Genomic DNA, 22,109 nt, shown 5'->3' with positions numbered 1-22,109 from the left:
TGTACATTTCTTAGGAGAAACCCACTTTTTAGCTCTAATTTGGAACCAATGGCAATCTGCAAAAAACTCAACTTGCTGTTTGCTCTGATTGAGCACTAAATAGAAGTTTTCGCCAGCAGGACAAGAGGGAGTATGGACAAGCCCTAGGTTTTATGCAGCATGCAGACCCATTGAAATCAATGGACCTAAGTTAGCCATGTTCATTCATTTCAATGGGTTTACACTGAGCAAAACTTAGATACACCGTTCTGCTTCAGAGCTGCATAGCAGTGAAGTTCTGTACCGATCTCCAAAGAACTGACGAGTGTTGAAAAATGCAAATGAGACAACATCATACACACATTATTTCACTGAAATATGGTTCTTATGATACCTTTACTATTAGACTGCATATAACACATATACGTATCTTGTGTCTGTTTGTGAAGGTACATGTTTCGCAAAAAGATACAAATCATGTTCCTCAGCTACCTTTGCCTATACTGCCATTTAATCCCAGGATGGGGAAACCGAACATATCACCATCATTTGTATCATGATGTCATCAACAAAAACCACAGAAAGCACAGAAATATGCAACTATGGCTTGTGTCCCATGTGCACCTAGGTGTGACATTCAGGTACAATGGCTACAAAGAGAGAACTTGTGGGATGAAACGTGGCCACAATTTATTTTAGTTATCAGAGCTTGGTGTGGTGTGAAACAAGGGTCCATCTATTCAGGAAGTCCGCCTGCTGAGCAACACCTCTCTCAGCCCACCTGCCAGGCAACCAGGAGCAAGTCTCCACAAACTTGGGCCCAACATGGCGCAGGCTGCTGCAGCCTGAGCATGTGGCAGGTGTCCTCTGCTCACTGAATTAGGGCTGAGGCCTTAAAACTCCACCCGCAAGCCTCCTTATGGGAGTCCCCTCACAGGCTATAGATCCTGCCCACAGCTGCATCAAATTGGAACTGCAATACAAGCAGCACATAGCCATGGGGAAGTGAAAAGCTTGCTACCTCAAGCCAGTTGAGGCTTCCCAGTTGAGCCAATTCTTTCCAACCCCACCAGCCAGTGTCCAGTCAAAACCCAAAACAAAGAATTGAGCGAGAGGAGCAGGTTTCCCCCATTGCCTCACACCCAGGGCCAGATTTAGGTTTGATGAGGCCTTAAGCTACTGAAGGTAATGGGGCCCTTTATATGTCCAGCTGCCCTTTGTCAACAACAAATTGCTGCTGTTTTTTTGTGTTGAATATATGCTATATGGTAATTTATGGACCTAATAGGTATCTAAAGCCATTTGCACATGCAGAATGTAGGCACCCTGTATATAGAAATGAGCAAACCAGTGACATTTTAGGGAGCAGGCTAGCAGGCAGGGCCCATTACTTACATCATAGGAGCCTACACAACACAAAACACTGTTGCTGTATATAGGTTTTGTTTTATTTGCTTTTTATCTTATATTTTGGAAATGTACATCCAGTATTTTTTCCTTTAAATTTTTTTGGGGGCCCCAAGACAGTGAAGCCCTAAGCTATAGCTTGTCTCGCTTATACGTAAATCCGGCACTGCTCACATCACACGGACGTCACAAAATGGCCCTGTTATGTAATGTCACTGTGCCAAGATTTCCGATACAACAAAAATGAACAACAAATGAGATAAACTCTTCAGATCAACCTCTGACAAGTAGCTTTTAAGACTCCATAAATGCCTTCAGAACTGGAGGCCAGGGATTGCCAATGCAAAATCAAGTAACCACGACAGGCTTTTTCTGGCTTTGTTATTTTTTACTTTCTTGCATCAGATTGAGGAGGATGGCCCAATTTCCCTGTACTAGGTCACAGAAGATATTTAGATAGCCACAACCAGATACAGCTGGGTGGCAGAAAGTTCACCTTTTTTCTGATAGGTTCTGAGGAGTGTCAGGGGGTGGACGTATGGCTCTTTCACATGTCCTTGCTGGGTTTATAAAGCTCTGGGCTCCAAACGCAGCCAGGGAGACAAAGGCAGAACTCGCTTTTCCATTGTGGAGATTGCAACATTGTGGTCATCCTCAACAGAGCTCCAGCTCTCAAATCATTCAGGGCCATGTTGGGGCTGCAGTTTGTTCTGGGTATTCTCATATTCCATTTTGGTGCTGCACAGGAGGCAACGTTGTAAGTTATAACCAGCATTCTTCTTATAATATTTATTAGTTGACTGTGATTAGCTTCTTTGTTTAGCACAATGCCACTGTTATCTGATGTTTATGAACTTCCAGGCCTTTGGTCAGGCTGACATTTCCAGCTAAGATGAATAGAGAGTCATCATAACTTTTCTCCAGATATTATTAACAGGGCAGGGTTAATAAGAGCAAGGTGTGAAAGTCTAACTGTAGGGAGTTTTAATATATATATATTATTGACTTATGCCCCGCCTTTCCCCCAATGGAAAGACAGCTTACAGATAAAAACAAGAAGGTAGAAAAATACTATGAAGCACTGATAAAACTAAAACTATATACATTATAGATATACATGTATAAAATCTGTTTAAAACATACCAATGATTGCAATAAGAACAGCAGGATTTTATGTCAAAGTGTTGTCAAGCTTTCGTTAGTGTCAAGTGGCCAGCAGTTGTACAGAATGTCTCCTTCTTGACAAGTTTCACTTGACAAAATTCCCTTACCTGTACAGGTATTAAAGGTGCAGTAGCCTGAATGAACCAGATTACATTTGTTCCTAATTGTCTGTGAATAATAAAGTATTGAATTTTATAATTAACGCATAGTTCTTCTTGGCCAGTATTGCCTAACGGCATAGCAACTTTCCTCATGCAGCTGAAAGCAGGCTTTCTGCCAAATAGCTAAAGGATGAGCTTTTCATGTGCTGTGAGTTGCTTTTGCTGGTACGAACTAATACAGCTGCTCTTTTGGGATTTCACAGGCAGTATGTCCTAGTAGTGCCTTCAGTACTGCAGAGTGGCTCTGCAAATACAGCCTGTGTGCAACTTCTCAACCTCAATGAGACTGTAAACCTGAATGTCTTTCTGGAATATGAGAGGCGTAATGTAACTGTTTTCCAAGAAGTTGTGCAAAGGGAAAACTTCTTCAAATGCAGCTACTTTGTGGTAAGTATTTCTTGCCTCCGTGACAATTAGAAAGAGACATAAACGGAGAGGGAAAAGGGAAAGGGGACCACCATAGACTTGTAGAGGTGGAAGGGACACCAAGGGACATCTAGCCCAACCCTGTAAGGATGTTGAAATTACAAAATAGGATAGGGAAGAGGAGCAAGAAGGGAAAGGAGGCCTGTGAAAGAGCAGAAAATATTGTTACCTGCCCCCCCTCCAATCTCCAAGCGGTGCGAGATTCCAGGTGTTCCAGATGCTTACTCATGGTTCGCATTCCCTTTTGGAAATGAGGCACAGCAGAAGCTGTGGTGTCATTATGATATATGGTTTATTTACACACATATACAACCTCAGCTTACGATGGAGGGGTTCCAAGCAATGACTTTCAAGCAAATTCTGTTTCTCCCATTCCAGCCGCTTTGGAGACAAGTTGCTAGCCCACATCGTGCTCTGATCCTCACCCCCTCTTCAGTTTGCAGTGTTTTGACACTGGCACCTCCCCCCCCCCACTCACATTGGGCAAACTACCCTTCTGGAACTCTCTCCTAAAAACTCTGGCATTATCTTCTGCTAACTACCCAGAGCCCGGAGCGCGGCTCCACCCACCTCCTGGCTGGCATATCCTTTACCTTCTTGCCTTATTTTTATTCTGTGAACGATCCTGAGATCTTTTGATGAGGGGTGGTATCTAAATATAATAAATAAATAAATAAATAAATAAATAGGTAAAGGTAAAGGGACCCCTGACCATTAGGTCCAGTCGTGGCCGACTCTGGGGTTGTGGCGCTCATCTCGCTTTATTGGCAGAGGGGGCCGGCGTACAGCTTCTGGGTCATGTGGCCAGCATGACTAAGCCGCTTCTGGCGAACCAGAGCAGTGCACGGAAACGCCATTTACCTTCCCGCCGGAGTGGTACCTATTTATCTACTTGCACTTTGACTTGCTTTCAAACTGCTAGGTTGGCAGGAGCAGGGACCGAGCAACGGGAGCTCACCCCGTCGCGGGGATTTGAACCACCACCTTCTGATCAGCAAGTCCTAGGCTCTGTGGTTTAACCCACAGCGCCACCTGCGTCCCAAAATCAATAGATATAATACATAAATAATCGGTCCACCACCTCTTTCCCCCCTCTTTTAATGGCCCATCTCTCTAGGTGATTTCCTGAATGGCTTGGCCTGTGTTTTAAGCACTTTGCTAAGTTTGGCATCTGGCACACAGGAATTAGAAGAGAGGTTCTGGGATGAGAAGGGGAGTCTTATAACAATAAAATAATTATTAGCTGAGAATGCATGGGAAGCATTTTAAATGCTGTCTTTGCAAGAACCCTTTGGAATAGGTCGTTATTCAAAATATTCTCATCTTCCTATGGCAGACATAGTGCAGAGGCGGGAGGCCTCACACTACTAAATGAAGGTCCCTATCAGGGACTGCTTAACTGACAACTTCCCAACTCTCACCTGTTACTTCGCCATCATCCTACCATCAGAAACAGGGCAGCCAGTTAAGTTGGTCAGTCTGCCAATTTCAGAGCATTATCTATCTTGTAGCTAACAAAATACAGTGCAAATAGAATTGTGCTTTTAATTGGACAACTCATGCATTCCTGTTGACATTTTTCAAAGTCAAACTGCTGGAGAATCACAGCACCTGCTGTGGTTGCAGAGACCAGCAACTCGTAACAACTGCTGCCTCCTGTGTTGTTTTTGCTGCGTTAGTGTGGTGTAGTGGTTAAGAGCGGTAGGCTCGTAACCTGGTGAACCGGGTTCGCGTCCCCGGTCCTCCACATGGAGCTGCTGGGTGACCTTGGGCTAGTCACACTTCTTTGAAGTATCTCAGCCCCACTCACCTCACAGAGTGTTTGTTGTTGGGGAGAAAGGGAAAGGAGAATGTTAGCCACTTTGAGACTCCTTCGGGTAGTGATAAAGCAGGATGTCAAATCCAAACTCTTCTTCTGAAGTGATCTCTCTGGGGCACCAGCCTGGGCAGTGTGTATGGAGGTCCTGGGCTGCCCAGACAACCAGACCCCCTCTTGACCTTTGCTGATAAGGTCCCAAGGAAAGCAGAGTAATACGTTTGGCTCCAGCCTGGCTGCAGAAGTTGCCGGAGGGAGGTGTTCAAGGCAGCATCCAACTCCATTCCATTCCAGCTCCCAAAGATATCCCGCAAGGCAGGCGATGTTTAGGATCAGTTTTCCTTCTCCTAGACAGGCTAACTTCCCAGGCTGATGAGCCCCATCTGTTCCACAAGGCAGCATGGGGGGAATTAAGTCCCCAAATAGATAACATATCCAATATTAAACTGATAAGAACTTACTTTGGCTAACATCAAGTGTATTATCTGTTCTATCACATATGTTTACCAGACAGGTAAGCCATGTAGCTGTGAGATGCAGGGAAGGCAACTACAGGTGCTAGAATCCTTTGGAGAAAATGGTGGCAAACCACCACACATTTACAGGTCTATTGTTGTATCGCTTGGTTTCTTCCCTCACAGGTCCCTGAGGCCAGTTCCAACCCTGTGGCTTACATCACCATCTCTGTCAAAGGCGCCACGGTCAATGTGACAGAGAGGAGGGTTTTGGCCATACAGAACAAAGGCAGCGTTGTTTTTGTTCAGACTGACAAACCCATCTACAAACCTGGACAGGAAGGTAAGTGATGGTCATGGCATTATCTCTTCTACAGCAATGTGTAAAAAGTGTTTTGCAGCCCTTCCCAGACTCATCATGAATAGTCTAAATGCTGTAAATATGGGGAATTGTGGCAAGAACTGCGTGTTCAGCAGCAGACCCTGGTCTGGAAAGCCAAGACACTACTTTTTCTGGGACAAATTTGTGGAGGGGGGAATTATGGATACCACATCATCATCATCATCATCATATTTACTTATACCCTGCTCATTTGGCTGGGCCTCCCTAGCCACTCTGGGCAACTCCCAACATAATAAAAACATGATAAAACATCAAACATTAAAAACTTCCCTAAACAGGGCTGCCTTCAGATGTTTTCTAAAAGTCAGGTAGTTGTTTATTTCCTTGACATCTGGTGGGAGGGCTTTCCACAGGGCGGGTGCCACTACCGAGAAGGCCCTCTGCCTGGTTCCCCGTAACCTCACTTCTTGCAGTGAGGGAATTGTCAGAAGGCCCTCGGAGCTGGACCTCAGTGTCCGGGATGACTGATGGGGATGGAGATGCTCCTTCAGGTATACTGGACCGAGGCCGTTTAGGGTTTTCAAGGTCAGCCCCAACACTTTGAATTGTGCTTGGAAATGTACTCAAACGTGGTCTGACTGCTGAAATGTCCATAAATCTGCTACCAGAGGCAGTGTTAGGTTAGTGTGACCCATGTGGCACAACTTAGCACCACCACAATCCTATAGAACGGAGGGCAAGAGGCAGAGGGAGGAGCACTGAATTTTAGCATCATACAGGGTGCTGCGGAAATTTTAGAGCCCCAAGTCCACCACTGCTGCAACAGATTAGTACAGGCTGTATACTGGGTTGGGAATGCAAGGAGGAAACCTAGAAAGGCTAAACTACTTAGGTATTAGGTATAATAACCCAGATTTCAAACTCAACCCACTTCACAAACCATGGTGAATAGAACTGGTAATCTGAGCCAGCCTTTACTGTATGGCTGAGGTGGAATTTGAATGCAGGTTTTTCATGTCCAAATTGATCTCTTTTTCCCCCTGGATTGCCGTTTCCCAGAATGATAAAAACTTGCTGTTAGCTAGCGGGAAAGCAAGTGAATTTCTCTCAGAGTCTTTTCCTTTCCCCTTCCACAGTGCTCTTCCGAATTGTTTCTCTAAATACGCGTTTTCAACCTGATCCTCAAACTGTAAGTATATGGTCAGGAGGAAGAATTTCCAAAAAGCTCCTGGTTTATATTAAAGTCTTTGTGAACCATCTCATCAGCTTTAAAAAAAGCAGATGCACAACCCATAACAATAGCTTAACACCCAAATAAGCACACAGAGTCTGAGGCAAAACTTTTTGGTTTGGTGTTTGCTTGGTCTGCTCCTAAATAGTAGTCTATGCACGTAACTCCAAATGAGATTGAATCAGACAAAAGTAAACAGTTTCAAAGAAGCTGTCTATGCAATTTGGCCTACTAATAAGTGCTTCGCACACATGCAGCATTTTTGCTTTGAAGTTAAAAGCTAATGTTCTCCACTAAGGTTCCTGCAAATGGATTGAACATATCTATTGTGTCTGTGAATTATTCTGAATACTCTTTCTAGGAAATGAAGCAACTCTGGTCATTGTTGGAAAGTCAGTAAATAAATTAAACTTGTGGTAGATGGAATGGAAAGTTTAGCCATGGAACAAAGGGATACGATGACGTTTTAGTTATCCATTTAAAACGTATAGCAGCCTTAGCAGCTGTTTTAACAGCAATTATCTGCATTCTTTGCAAATTTATCAAAGCAGCAAATCTACAACATACGCAGACAACAATAGTTTAAGACATGTTACCAATGCAGACAGGCTAATTTGTGAAAATCTAGAATTTCTTTTACCTCTGTTCTGATTAATGATGTCCTCAGGTTTGGCCATTCATTGGGGAAAAGGCAGTCTGCCTTGAAGGACAGGAGAACTGTCTATGGCTGTCTGCTAGCAAGCATACTCACCTGATATATTTTTGTTCATCCATATGCACAAAATGCACAATATCACAGCGTTTTGGCTGCAAATACTAAAAGAAGGCTTGTTTCTAATCTTGCTCATTGCCTGAAACATATTCCCTTATTTTGTTCCACCATCACTGGGATATAAACTATGCTGCCTCATATATTTAACAGAGCAAAACTGCACTATTTTTCATTCAGGGTTCAAATCATCCCTTTAAACACTTGTTGATTAGGAGTTTTGATGCTCAACTCTGAAAAGTTGTTGACATTTAAAATATTTTTCAAACACTAACATTCTCTTCACATTCATCTCTTTCAGTATCCTTTGGTCACCATTCAGGTAAGAGTCTTTGTTTTTAAAAGATGCTTATCTGTATTGTATTGTATTGTATTGTATTGTATTGTATTGTATTGTATTGTATTGCATTGTACTGTATTGTTGCACCCCAGTCTCTGAGCAGTGTGAGATTCCAGGGGCTCCAGGCATGCTTACCCAGGATTCATGTTTCCTTTTGGAAATGAGGCACAGTAGAGATTGTGGTGTCTTTATGATAGATGGCTTATTTACACATGTATACAAGGGGTTCACAGCTTCAACACCCCCAAAGGGTCTTGCTTCTCCCTTAGCCACAGCCTTGGATTCAAACAGAACTCAGACATTGCTCTCTGAACCTCTGCTCACTGCTTTGCATCATCACAGCAAACTCTGCTCAGAAACTCAGGCTTTGTTCTCCTATCTAAGAGGTGGAGAAAGGTGCCACTCATTTGTTGTCTAGCACAGAGCCTTCTTTTCTTTGTTCTCTTAATGGCCCATCACCCAGGTGATGGGTAGCTTATATTTAACACTTGCTGGATCCAGGAGATGGGTGAGTCTCAACCAGACTACTCAGACTCATAACTCTATTGTGCTTGAAACTGATTAAGTTTATGTGATTATTTGTAATATTCAGCTGCACCAGGGAACAAAGCAATTGGCAAACAACTTCTGTGAGGAAAAGGAAAAGTGCAGTTTGGCTGGGCTTAAGGCACAATCCACATCTATCTTTGTGTGAGAGGCAAAGGACTAGGATGAGGGTTTAGGAGGAGAAGAAGAGAAGGTACTTGGTGCCAGGGCTGGCTCCTGTGCAATGCCCCAGGCTAGCATCCCCTGTCAGGGACTGGCTAGATGATGAGGAGTGGTGGGGGTACCAGCTGGGGAACCCCCAAGGGAAGCTGCAGAGGAGGAACACTCAGAGCCCTAGGATTGGTGGTGGGGCGCTGAGGAAGAGGAAGAATGGAGGGAGGAATGGTTGAATGCTGAAGAAGAAACATGCTTTAGTGAGCAAGGAGAGCCTGTGACAGAGAGCAGCTCCAAGGACACGCATGGCAATGCGTAGGGTGGAACAGAGATTACAGGTGCCCCGATGTAATTTGAGGCTGCTTGGGAAATATCTGGCAGAGAAGGAGACCTAGAGCATGGGTAGGCAAACTAAGGCCCAGAGGATCTGGCCCAATCACCTTCTAAATCTGGCCCAATCGCCTTCTAAATCTGGCCCACAGACAGTCTGGGAATCAGCGTGTTTTTACATGAGTAGAATGTGTGCTTTTATTTAAAATGCATCTCTGGGTTATTTGTGGGGCATAGGAATTTGTTCATTATTTCCCCCCCAAAAATATAGTCCAGCCCCCCACAAAAGTTTGCTGACCCCTGACCTAGAGGAAGTAGAGGGCAGGGACAGTCAGTCCTGTCAACTGTTGGCTTCCTCACAAACATTTTTTTTGCCTCTATGTTGATAGCCTTCAGATTTGGGCTGGTGTTCACTGCTACCTGCTGACTGCTAATCTAGTTCCTCCTGAAACTAAGCAACCTGAGTTGAGTCTTTGGCTTCTTGCCTTAATGTGCCTTTATTCTGTGCTTCTAGGATCCCCAGAGGAACCAGATATTCCAGTGGAGAAACGTAACGTCTGAGATCTCTATTGTTCAGCTCTCATTCTCAATAATTTCGGAGCCAATTCTGGGAGACTATGAAATCATCGTGCAGAGTCAATCGGGAGCTAAGACCTCCCATATATTCTCTGTCAAGGAATATGGTAAACATATGTACCTGTTATTTTCTAAGGTTCAGAAAACAATTAGGACTTGCTGGAAGATGAAGGTCCTTAATTTTCTGGCCTGGTATAAAAATGTTAAACCACAGAGCCTAGGGCTTGCTGATCAGAAGGTCGGCGGTTCAAATCCCCGCAACGGGGTGAGCTCCCATTGCTCAGTCCCTGCTCCTGCCAACCTAGCAGTTCGAAAGCACGTCAAAGTTCAAGTAGATAAATAGGTACCGCTCTGGTGGGAAGGTAAACGGCGTTTTCGTGCGCTGCTCTGGTTCGCCAGAAGTGGCTTAGTCATGCTGCCCACATGACCCGGAAGCTGTACGCCGGCTCCCTTGGCCAATAAAGCAAGATGAGCGCCGCAACCCCAGAGTCGGTCACAACTGGACCTAATGGTCAGGGGTCCCTTTACCTTTACTTATAAAAATGTAGCAACTTGGATTTTCAGAAAAGCCACATACAACACACAAAATGTTCAAAGGCAAACACATACTTGTCAAAGCTGGAGTTGTATGTATTTGCTGGTAAACAAACCTATTAAATAAACCTGACATTTTAGTAAACCACCTAAAATGCAATTACGAAATGAAATGGTAAAACAAATCGTTCAGTGAGAGTCAACCGTTTGTTTACGATGCCGTTTCCTTATAATAGTATCACCATTCTCTTAGACGATTCTCAGGGCAAATGACATAAATTACCTTTAGAAGGTTTTCCCATTTTAAAGCAGTATAAAATATATTTTAAATAATAATAATCCTCAGTGCTGATAATCATCTGGGAAGTGTGAAGATGGTCTGTCTCAAAAGGTGGGTCAGTTGAGGAAAAGGCTGACCAGACAAGCCTCAAACTTTGCCTCACACACATGCCAAATCACTGGTGGAGCATATACCTGTACGAATAGTGCCCTGGGGTGTGTGTGTGCGCACATGAGGAACAGCACATGGAGGGAGCCTGCAGCAGCTCAGCTTGCAAGGGGGGCACATTCATGCGCCACAGTGCAGCCGAAGAGGGGGGCGGTGAAGCAGCCATCGACTTTCCTCCTCTCTGCCCCCAGGTCTGACCTGACCCAGGAGTGGAGCTGCAGCGTTGGGCCATCGTGAGAGGAAATTGTCTCTGCAACTCCCTTGCATGCTCTCTCCAATGAGAGAGCCTGTCATGGGGGTGCCTAGTCGTGCCCCCTCAAAAAAATGTGCCCAGGGCCATGGCCCCCTCACGCCCCCCCCCCCATGCTACACCAACGTGCCAAAGTGTTCAAAATCGCAAACTGTTTCTCTGGAATATATGTTTGACTGTGTCTTTTTCACTCTTCAGTATTACCACTGTATGACATCACTATCAGTGCACCGAAAACAGTCTCTGTGGAGAATCCAGATTTCGTTGTGAAGGTGTGCGGCTCGTAAGTATTGGGCCCAATGGCTGAAGTAGACGTTTTTAGTGGTGGAGGCTGATCTACTGGGGCTAAGGCACAACACTACCTTTGAAAATGCCAGGCAATTATTAAAAATTCCCTACTTACAGTCTCAAAGCCATGTACTCTTTCCTGTCCCACACGTAGTTCCCTCCATTCACTCATTAAAAGCTGCAGCAACTGTGGGGTGGAGTCAGGTAAGTAAACTAAGTCTGAGCCACATGCAAATCCAGAGCATTTTTTCAGAAGGTATCGATGGCTCTGCTTCCAACAGACCCCTTCCCTAGCTTGAGTTCAGAATAACTTGAATGGAGAGGGGTGAAAGAAAATGCTGTTAGTATTATTTATAGCTTGCTTTTTTGTGAGTTTTGAAAACGAAAAGCTTGGTCTCTGTACCTATCTGGATATGACTCCACATCTTTCCCCAAACCTGGGAGATCTTCTCCCAAAGCTCAGACATAGCAGCAGCTGATAATGATTATTCACATTTTTAAGACTGAGATATGCATGGAAAATATGTTCTGCTATGCTCTGATGTACTCAAATGAAACATTTATTTATTTGCCTGTTGGTGGAATGCTTTGTTTGGAAAAGTTTTTAATGTTTGATGTTTTATCGTGTTTTTAATATTCTGTTGGAAGCTGCCCAGAGTGGGCAGCATATAAATAATATTTTATATATATATTGAAGGGGTATGTGCAAACTCAGTATCCCACCTTCTGCTTCCATTGTTTTCTCCATTTAGAGAAAAAGATGTTTTGGGTTAATTGAATAGTTAAATAAATTTTGTGGTGGAGAGAAAACACGTGCGACAGGAAGCCTTTCTCCTTCGCATTCTAAAAGTATTTGCGTTAATTTTTTAGTGATTGATGTGTAGGTATAAACAGTGCATGAATTCAAAAACTTATGTCGTGGTATGGCTTAAGTTCTAAATACAGTGGTACCTCGCAAGACGAATGCCTCGCAAGACAAAAAACTCGCTAGACGAAAGGGTTTTTTGTTTTTTGAGCTGCTTCGCAAGACGATTTTCCCTATGGGCTTGCTTCGCAAGACGGAAACGTCTTGCAAGTTTGTTTCCTTTTTCTTAACACCGTTAATACAGTTGGACTTGACTTCGAGGAGCAACTCATAGAACGCGGTGTGGTAGCCTTTTTTGAGGTTTTTAAAGACTTTGGTGATTTTTGAAGCTTTTCCAAAACTTTCCCGACACCGTGCTTCGCAAGACGAAAAAAAATCGCAAGATGACAAAACTCGCGGAACGAATTAATTTCGTCTTGCGAGGCACCACTGTATGCAGTTTGGAGGCAATCTTGTCTGAAAATCATACTTGCCCCCAACCCCTTACATGGAAAGTCTTCCTGTGTCCATAGATGTGCAGAGAATAATTGATGCTTTTTCAGCGAGGAGGAGACAATGGTACTCTGCACATGAGTAATGGCACCCTTTCATAAATAAATGATGCACAGGTCATATTGCGATGGAAATGGCAAGGTTAAAAATTGCAGCCCCACCAAGTCAAAATGTTAACAGCCACCACTTTAAGGAAGGTTATGTAAGGAATCAGCTGATGCCTAAAAAAATTATGTCAGCATGCAAAGGCAGCTGACATTTGCTGAGGCTGAATGCAAAACTCACCAGGTGCATTTGTCAGAGGAAACACATTTCAAATGCATCTGTGAATCTGTAGTCCTTTCTGTATTTCTAGCTCTTACGTCTAGGCCATCTATTCTCAAATACTGTATGCTTCTTTCCCTTCTAGGTATACGTATGGGCAGCCAGTTGAGGGGAAAGCTCAGCTCAGTGTGTGCAGAAATCTCAATTTTTATGGAACTTGCAAGAGGGACCCTGTCTGTGAATCTGTTAATAAAGAAGTAAGATACATAGTTCCTTATCATTTTCTGTCCTTCTTCTCCCTCCATTGTCTTCTCCTGTTTTCCTTTCCCATTAGGCCTTTTTGCACAGTCAGAAAAATTTATTCCACAAATAATGATGCAGTCCAGTTTGCAATGAAGTCAAAAGTGCTGCATCGTCCAATCCTTTGAATTATACTCCGCAGACCTCAGCCCAGTGTAATATCCACAGTACTTATCCTGCCTTCATGTAATGGATAGGGATGGAGCTGTGTACAGACTTGCTGCCAGGAGACAGATCATAGAGAATCACAGAATTGTAGAGTTGGAAGGGACCACAAGGGTCATCTAGTCCAACCCCCTGCAGTGCAGGAATATGCAGATATCAAGCCCGCAACCTTGGCATTATCAGCACCACACCAGTGGCGGAGGAATCCTCTCTGGCACCCAAGGTGGGATGCCGAGGGGCGGGGTGAACCCACGATGACCATACAAAGTGCGCATGTGCGGCATCTCGTACGGGGTGCCACTCAGGGGGGTGACAAGATGGCCCCTGCCTCCCCCCAGCTGTAGAGCGGCCGAGGGCGCACACAGTCAATATGAGCACCACTTATGTGGCGTCTGTATGGGCTGCTGCACATGCACACTCCATATGGGCTGCCGTGCACACGCCTTCCATATGAGCATCTGTATGGGCTGCCATGCGAGCAGCATCCTGTACGGATTGCACATGTGCGGCATCCCATACAGACTGCGCATGTGTGACATCCTGTATGGAGTGCGCACATGTGGCATCCATACTGACTGTGCGTCCCCTTGGCCGCTCTACAGCTGGGGGGAGGCAGGGGCCATCTTGTCACACCCCCCCAGAGTGGCACCTGGGTTGGACCGTCCCCTCCGCCCCCCACTTCGTATGCCCCCGCACCACATTAATCAGCTGAGCTAGCCTCCCCCCTTTTCCAGTCTGTCGGATGTCAGCTCTAACATTGCCTCTACAAATCTGAACAAAACAAAAATGGTTCATAAAACGGGGGGCATGTGGGGACATAAGAATAAGGAGCCATTGCTTGGTGCTCATTTTTGCTTTTCATTTATTGCTACATTCTAGAATTAACTACAGCTCACCTCATTGGTCTACAGAGCCCCAATAATTTTGAGTTCCTTCCTGTATGAATAAGTATCTGGGTCACAGCACAAAGCCAGGGCCATGGAAACCAGTAGACTGGGGATTTGTGGAGTGGGATCATTTTCCTACTGTATTCTTCCTTGTGGAGTAATGGTGTGATAAGTCACCAAGTTCAGTCTGAAGCTTATTGGGTATAGGCTTCTTTGGTTATAGGCAGTATTGGGCATAGGCAGTAATTGGGTATAGTCAGTAATTGGTTATTGGGTATAGGCAGTATTGGTTAAAGCACTCTAATGGCCTGAAAGCTGTTATTGGCTGAGCTTCCCCAGAATCCCGGAGAGGAGAGAAGGGCAGACAGTAGGATCAAGAGATGCTGTGACAGAACAATTAGGGACCTATGAGAATACATGTCTGAGATGTCAGGAGGCCAAAGGGCCAGACATGGGCATGAGGGTTGTGGGAAGGAGCAGCCCAGGGGAATCTCAGAAGGGAAAGAAATCTGGGAGAGAAAGCTGCAAAGATAAGGAAAGTTGGCTTGTATTGATTTAAAGACCTCTGAAACTTCTCTAATTTATTAATGGTGGGCTTCCAGAAGCAATTTCCAGCATACATTGGATACTACATGAAGAGGAAGATGCTTTTTTTAGGGCTGCCTTGGCTTGAGCAACTTAGGAGCAAAGGATAGGGCATGCAGTCAAATTTTCTCAATGAGCCAACTGAACATGGGCGAGAGAATTGAATCATGTCTGCAGGGCCTTTGAAGCTGTCCATGGGCACCTTTCAGATCTTCCATTGAAGGCATGGAAGCAGTTCTAGCAGGGCTATAGCTGTGTGAACAGGGCTATAGCCACTCCTGCCAAAATCTTCCAAATGGATATTGGATAATTTAAGCAAAAGCACACATGGGAAACAATACTTGGAGCTGGTCCACGGGAAATGGAGGGGCAACATGTTGCCTTCAAACTCAGCTCTCTTAGGGATGCTGCAAGGACTGGGCATGGCTCCATGAGATCAATAGCGAATATCAACCTAAGTAGGTGGGCACCCTGAATCATATTCAGACATCTGGCATGCATTAAAACACAGTGGCTTCTTGGAAGCTGTTTCTATTGTCATCAATGGCACTGGGCCAGATTTTTTTTTTGTTGTTGTTGTTGTTTAGTTGTTTAGTCGTGTCCGACTCTTCGTGACCCCCTGGACCAGAGCACGCCAGGCACCCCTGTCTTCCACTGCCTCCTGCAGTTTGGTCAAACTCATGCTGATAGCTTCGAGGACACTGTCCAACCATCTCGTCCTCTGTCGTCCCCTTCTCCTTGTGCCCTCAATCTGTCCCAACATCAGGGTCTTTTCCAGGGAGTCTTCTCTTCTCATGAGGTGGCCAAAGTATTGGAGCCTCTGCTTCAGGATCTGTCCTTCCAGTGAGCACTCAGGGCTGATTTCCTTCAGAATGGAGAGGTTTGATCTTCTTGCAGTCCATGGGACTCTCAAGAGTCTCCTCCAGCACCATAATTCAAAAGCATCAATTCTTCGGCGATCAGCCTTCTTTATGGTCCAGCTTTCACTTCCATACATCACTACTGGGAAAACCATAGCTTTTACTATACGGACCTTTGTTGGCAAGGTGATGTCTCTACTTTTTAAGATGCTGTCTAGGTTTGTCATTGCTTTTCTCCCCAGAAGCAGGCGTCTTTTAATTTCGTGGCTGCTGTCACCATCTGCAGTGATCATGGAGCCCAAGAAAGTAAAATCTCTCACTGCCTCCATTTCTTCCCCTTCTATTTGCCAGGAGGTGATGGGACCAGTGGCCATGATCTTCGTTTTTTTGATGTTGAGCTTCAGACCATACTTTGCGCTCTCCTCTTTCACCCTCAATAAAAGGTTCTTTAATTCCTCCTCAGCAACACCAATTAATTTTAATCCTTACCCCTCCTCTTTTTCAGCTGGGCAAAGATGGCTGCCTTGCCCATGTCTTCAGTTCCAAGACTTTTGAGCTTAATCGTTCAGGGTACTGGATGAACCTAGATGTGAAAGCCATCGTCACTGAGAAAGGAACAGGTAACCCCTTCCACGTAATCAAAAAGAGACTGCTGGGAAGATAAATAAACAGCAGGCATGAAACTATTTTGCATAGTTTATTTCATATTAGTAAGCTAATTATGTTTGTTCTTGGACTCTTGCACAGGGATACAGAGTGAACGTTCAGCCTACATTTCAGTTTCTCGGATACTGGGGACTGTGACATTTCAGAATATGGACCGGGACTATAAAAGGGGGATCCCCTATTGTGGTCAGGTAAAATGAGAAGCTGAGTATGACGCAGGCTAAATGCCTATACCTAGAGATAAGTGACTAAATTTCATCTCCTTTAGGAGTGAAACAGTGAAACTGAAGGAATGCCTTTCTAACTGAGAAACAAAACCACATTTGTCACTGAAATTTCAGCTGAAGGGAAGTTTTAAGTAAATGCAGGGTGGGACATAAAAAGATCTGCACAGGGGAAATATCTAATAAAGTCTGAGGAAAGCCAGTTGTACTAGTAACAAACATTACGACTGTTCTACAGATCCCCAGGTTGTCCCTAGATTTCATGAAATCTGAAGTGAATCTGAGAGCTTCTTTTTACTATGAATTTTTTGTTTTCCAAAATAATAAAACTATTGAAAACAACTTCTGCGTACAAGTCTAGTTATGCAATACAATATCTACAAAAAATTAAATTGAATATGTAGTGTCATTTCAAGCATATTCTTAAGACATAATCCACAGACAAATTTGAGAAGTTGGTGGGAGGCAGTTGTTATCTTCTTCCCTTACATATGAAAAGAAAGGAGACCAGAATTCAACTGAGGTAGTTTTACTACCCTTCTAAGCCTTGTTAGTCACTCTGTGATAGCCACATCCTGAATGTTGTTGAACCTCAAGGGGTAGCTCAGCCTGAGATTTCCAAAAACATGCTATCGCCAAATGTGTGGCCGCCAATAGGAAAAAACCCCCACAAATCTTTATGTCAAATAGTGAGGCTAGAATCTATGCTTAACGAAAGCAGGGCTAAATATGGATTTGGCGAGAGAGGTTGTTTAACAATTATAAAAATAATATCAAAGACCCTGGTCCAGAACATATGAACAATTTTTACATTCCCACCAAGCATGGAAATAAGTTTCGAGATTCCCACATCCCCTTCAACAGAGAGGGAATAAGGATTTATTGTTTTTTCCTAAGCAAACTGTGAAACTGAGAGCTATTGTAGAATACTAGGAGTATGAGCAGCAAGCTGGAAAATCTCCAGTTCAAGTCCCATCTCAGTATGTGGAGCACTCTGAAAACTTGAAATTTACTCTGTAATTATCAACATTAACCTGAAGGTTCTTCCTCGTGTGAAACCCATGAGAAATGTTGGGGGAACCAAAGTAAACAGTGCAGTCCTAATTCCCTGATCTTTGCTGCTTGATGGGTGGGTGGGTAGGCAGTGAAATGTCCGCTTCTATAGAGACCCCTGCTGCTCCTTCCAAAATAGTGTGTTTGGAGGCAGGCTGCCATTGGCTTTGGATCCACTGGATCCAAAGTCCCTCTGATTTCTCAAGGGGTCCAATTTTAAATGCCCCCCGACTTCAGCAAGGTGACAGGCCATCAGATGTGGTGGTCACTTCGCACCGCTGCTCCTTAGCTAGGGTTCAGGATCGCTCTGCAAGATAAAGCCTTGGGTTTGGAGAGCATTGCTGAGTCAGAGATGAGCCACTGATGCCTCTGGGGTTTTCCTTCTCCTTCAGATAAAACTGGTTGATGTTGATGACTCTCCCCTTGGAAATGAGATTGTCCAACTACATGTCAACAACAAAAATGTGGGCAACTACAGCACCGATGGAAATGGCACCGCTGAGTTTTGTATTGATACCTCAACGTTCTTTAGCTCAGATATCTCTCTCAGAGTAAGTGACCGACAGAAGCCAGGGCTATTGCACACTTCTCCAAACACCTCTTCCCCTTTCTCTTTTCTTAAAGGTGCCAGTGCTGTATTGCACATGTTTACATGTAAATGGCTCAGGACTGCAATACCTCAAGGACCACCTCTTTCCATATGAACCTACCTGGACCCTGAGATTATCTTCTGAGGCCCTCCTTCGTGTTCCCTCTCCTTGAGAGGTCCGGAGGGTGGCAACACAAGAACGGGGCCTTCTCTGCAGTGGCTCCCCACCTATGGAATGCTCTCCCCAGGGAAGTTTGTCTGGCGCTTTCATTATACACCTTTAGGCGCCAGGCAAAAACATTCCTTTTTAACCAGGCCTTTGATTGATCTACCCTTTTAAAATGTGGGGGGGTTTTGGGCGGGGGGCCTACTGGGTTGTTGTTTTCGTGGGTTTATATCTTGATTTTATTCTGTGAACCGCCCTGGGACCCCCGGCTCTAGGGCAGTATCTAAATTCAATTAAAAAACAAAAAAATAACAAATCAGTCACTAAAGCTGTGTGTCCCTATTTGCAGCTTGTAATCTGAAGGTTTCCAATGACCCTGACTTGTCCAATTTCCCATAGAGAAATAATGTGATGAGCTAATTTCTACATCTTCCTCCTCTCTGCCCTCCCTTCCCCGTTGCCTACAGCTAATATATAAACCCAATGAAAATTGCAACAGTGATGGCTGGTTATTACCCTACTATCCAGAGGCCTATCATTCCGTCCAGCGCTTCTACTCCAGAACAGATAGTTTTGTGAAGATACACCAAGTGCCAGGAGAGTTGCCGTGCGACCAGGTCAGCAGAATCAAAGTCTCCTACAGCCTGACTATAAAAGGACAGAACACTGCAACCTTCTATTTCTTTGTAAGTATCAAAGAGCTGCTCGGTTTTCTTTATTTGACATGCAAGTATTTATTGGGTGTGGGAGGTCATATGCCTGCAAAAAAAGAAAGAAGATCAAACAAACAGAAAGCCCCACCAAAATGCAAAAGGAGGTATTTGACCCTCAAACAGATTTCGAGAAGGAATTTTTATTAAGCTACCCGACTTGTTTCAATGAAATCTTTTTTTCAGGAATGATTATTGTAAACTGTTCTGTGGCAAAAATGTGTTCCCAAAGCATTTGAGCCAATGCAGAGCCAGCGGCAGAGCAAGCCAATCAGGTACCTGGGGCAGCATGCATGCCCTGTGCCCAGGGGCGGGGCCAGGCGCCCAGGGGGCGGGGCAAGCCAGGGCAGGACGCTTCACTGGGCCTCTGAGGAATCTGCCTGCCTCCTCCCACTCAGCCACCCTACAGCTGAGGAGGAGGCGGCGGGCGGACCCTTTGGGGCAGCGTAGAGCCTGCGGGCACCCAAGCCACCACGTCACTCCCAGCTGGGTTCAGCTGTGGCAAAGCCGGATGAGTAGATTGCTCCCATTCTGTATCATTGGCTTTTCTCTGCACTCTCCCTGAATTCTGATTTAACTAGGAGATGATCATGCATGGTTAGCATTTCCTTTTTTATATAAAAAGACATAAAAAAAAAAAACTAGGAAAATGGTGAAATTCGTTCGGAATGCAAGTTTAATGCTACATGCTCCAAAGCTGGAATGAATTTGAAGTTTTCCTAATTTTTCTCATATCTCTTAATATAAATCAGTTTATATATCCCCCACCCCCTAGCCAGGTTACAGATATGCACTGATAAAACACTGAGTGTGCTGAGCTCAAAACAATTGATTCCCTTGCTCAAAAGGATAAGAACCACTGCCACTATGGGCCATAGTTACTGAGTGACATGAGGACAGGTGGCAACTTTTGCACGGTAAACATTGCAGGATTTTGTACAAGGTGAATAAGGATTCACTGAACAGGAGAGAGAAAAATTAGTTTTGATACATTTCAAAATATCAAAGGGCTTCCAAACTTGTATTCATAATTGAGATTCTGCTGTGAGGTGATTTTTTTGAACCATACTTCTCCCATGCCCTTGAGTTACACTGCCTATTGCTTATTTCCCTCTTGGTGTGCACAGGTACTGGTGAAGAACAAAATTATAAACTCAGGCAGAAAAGTTGTCACCCTCAGTCGTGGTAAGTAGTGCTGTGCCAAAATGTAGTGGTGTTTGGTTTTCCTCATGAAAACTGCCATTTTGAAGGGTATGAAAGGGTCTGTAAACCCCCTCCTACTGTTGTGTGTGTTTTCTTGAACCTGTTCACAGCTATTGTTGCCCCTCATTCTGCTCTTAGCTGTTGTTGGCAAGAATTCAGTTCCAATATGCCCAAAACGTTGAGAGCTTTTCTTCATTGGTTTCCAAATTGGACTACACTATAGGGCTGATCTTGGAAAAACTGTTCCTGGAGTGCAAACTTGCTGCCTCGTTCCACAGTAAACCTTTAGTGGGGTACCCTCAGTGGGGTACCATATTGCCCCCACAACAGCAGTTTGTTTGTTTTCCCCTGCTTGGGAATAATCTGGGACCCTCAAGCCTTTGAAACCTCATCTGGCTGCTACTCCATCTCTCTTCCCCAAGGTGATTTGTTTTCTTGGAGGGAGGTACCATATTTTAGAGGCTCTGGGTCAGGGCCATCCCACCCATAGGGCGGACAGATAACTGCCTCAGGTGGTGGAGTCCCCCAGGGCACCGCACCCACTGGTGCCCAACGGAAATGGCAGTGGCTTCTAGCAAGATCTCATGAGACCTCACTAGAATCCACCGCCACGTGACCCTGGTAAGTGAGGCTTTGGTAGAGGGTGGCAGGGGGAAGGCAGCAAGGACAGCACATTCCCATTTTGCCTCAGGCGGAAAAACTGGATGAGCCACCATAGCTCTGGGTATAGGAAGAATGTAGGTGAAATGTCTGCCTTGATTTTGCTTGCAAAATGTGCTCATGTGTCAAATTCTTGCCCCACCACATACATTCTTTTTTTAAAAGCCCCATTGGTTATTTATTATATTTGTATACCATGATCCTGAACGGTGATTGAGTCTGTTGAGCCAGTGTAATTTTTGTAAGTGTGCAAGCCTCTTTATCGTCTTCTCTCAAAGCCCTCTGCCAGGAGCCTTGTGTTTCAGGCTGATGACCCCAGCTTGTCTCTTATTGTTCTCCATGCAGATGATTTGGCAGCTTCCAAAGGCCACTTTTACATCTCACTTTCTGTCGATGCAAACATGGCTCCCGTTGCCACGCTGCTGGTCTATACTCTACATCCTGAGAGGGAGGTGGTTGCTGATACTGCCAGATTCGAGATAGAAAAGTGCTTCCACAATAAGGTAAGATAATGCAATGAGGTAAGAACTGCAAAACACTTCATATGCAGGTAAAGGTACCCCTGACTGTTAGGTCCAGTCGCAGACGACTCTGGGGTTGCGTGCTGACAATAATAATAATAATAATAATAATAATAATAATAATAATAATTTATTATTTGTACCCCGCCTATCTGGCTGGGTTTCCCCAGCCACTCTGAGCGGCTTCCACAAAGACCAAAAATACACTAAGATGTCACACATTAAAAACTTCCCTGAACAGGGCTGCCTTAAGATGTCTTCTGAATGTCAGGTAGTTGTGTATCTCTTTGACATCTGATGGGAGGGTGTTCCACAGGGCGGGCACCACTACCGAGAAGGCCCTCTGCCTGGTTCCCTGTAGCTTTGCTTCTTGCAATGAGGGAACCGCCAGAAGGCCCTCGGCGCTGGACCTCAGTGTCCGGGCAGAACGATGGGGGTGGAGACGCTCCTTCAGGTATACTGGACCGAGGCCGTTTAGGGCCGTTTAAAGGTCAGCACCAACACTTTGAATTGTGCTCGGAAACGTACCGGGAGCCAGTGTAGGTCTTTCAAGACCGGTGTTATGTGGAACATGGCAATTTGTTCTTAGGAAACTCCTTGAAAAGCTGGATGAGTTAAGCTTTAGTTTCTTTTTGGTCTTCTGGAATTTCAGAAGTTTGCTCATTGTATGGAAGTTGTATGGC

General features: G+C 44.7%; 1 protein-coding gene across 2 annotated transcripts in view; it reads left to right on the top strand.

Annotated features, from left to right (window-relative positions):
* Nucleotides 1-2,037: 2,037 nt before the first annotated feature.
* The window catches only part of LOC308466683 (ovostatin-like), a 54,485-nt gene continuing 34,413 nt past the window's right edge, over nt 2,038-22,109 (top strand). Inside the window, exons 1-14 of one of the 2 annotated variants that reach the window (XM_080987701.1) lie at nt 2,038-2,143; nt 2,915-3,098; nt 5,595-5,751; nt 6,888-6,940; nt 8,053-8,073; nt 9,635-9,803; nt 11,127-11,211; nt 12,983-13,094; nt 16,140-16,254; nt 16,382-16,491; nt 17,970-18,128; nt 18,800-19,018; nt 20,170-20,227; nt 21,251-21,408. In XM_080987701.1, coding sequence (XP_080843827.1) covers nt 2,076-2,143; nt 2,915-3,098; nt 5,595-5,751; nt 6,888-6,940; nt 8,053-8,073; nt 9,635-9,803; nt 11,127-11,211; nt 12,983-13,094; nt 16,140-16,254; nt 16,382-16,491; nt 17,970-18,128; nt 18,800-19,018; nt 20,170-20,227; nt 21,251-21,408 — 1,668 coding nt within the window. In that variant the 5' untranslated portion in view covers nt 2,038-2,075. Of the gene's footprint in view, nt 2,144-2,914; nt 3,099-5,594; nt 5,752-6,887; nt 6,941-8,052; nt 8,074-9,634; nt 9,804-11,126; nt 11,212-12,982; nt 13,095-14,588; nt 14,725-16,139; nt 16,255-16,381; nt 16,492-17,969; nt 18,129-18,799; nt 19,019-20,169; nt 20,228-21,250; nt 21,409-22,109 lie in introns of those variants that run through there. The other variant, XM_080987702.1, reaches the window with a different exon arrangement.

This window comes from Podarcis pityusensis (assembly GCF_964106645.2).
Source record: "Podarcis pityusensis genome assembly, chromosome: 17".
Classification (NCBI taxonomy): domain Eukaryota; kingdom Metazoa; phylum Chordata; class Lepidosauria; order Squamata; family Lacertidae; genus Podarcis; species Podarcis pityusensis.
Note: the sequence above shows the minus strand (reverse complement) of the source record. Positions and strands in the feature narration are given on the sequence as shown.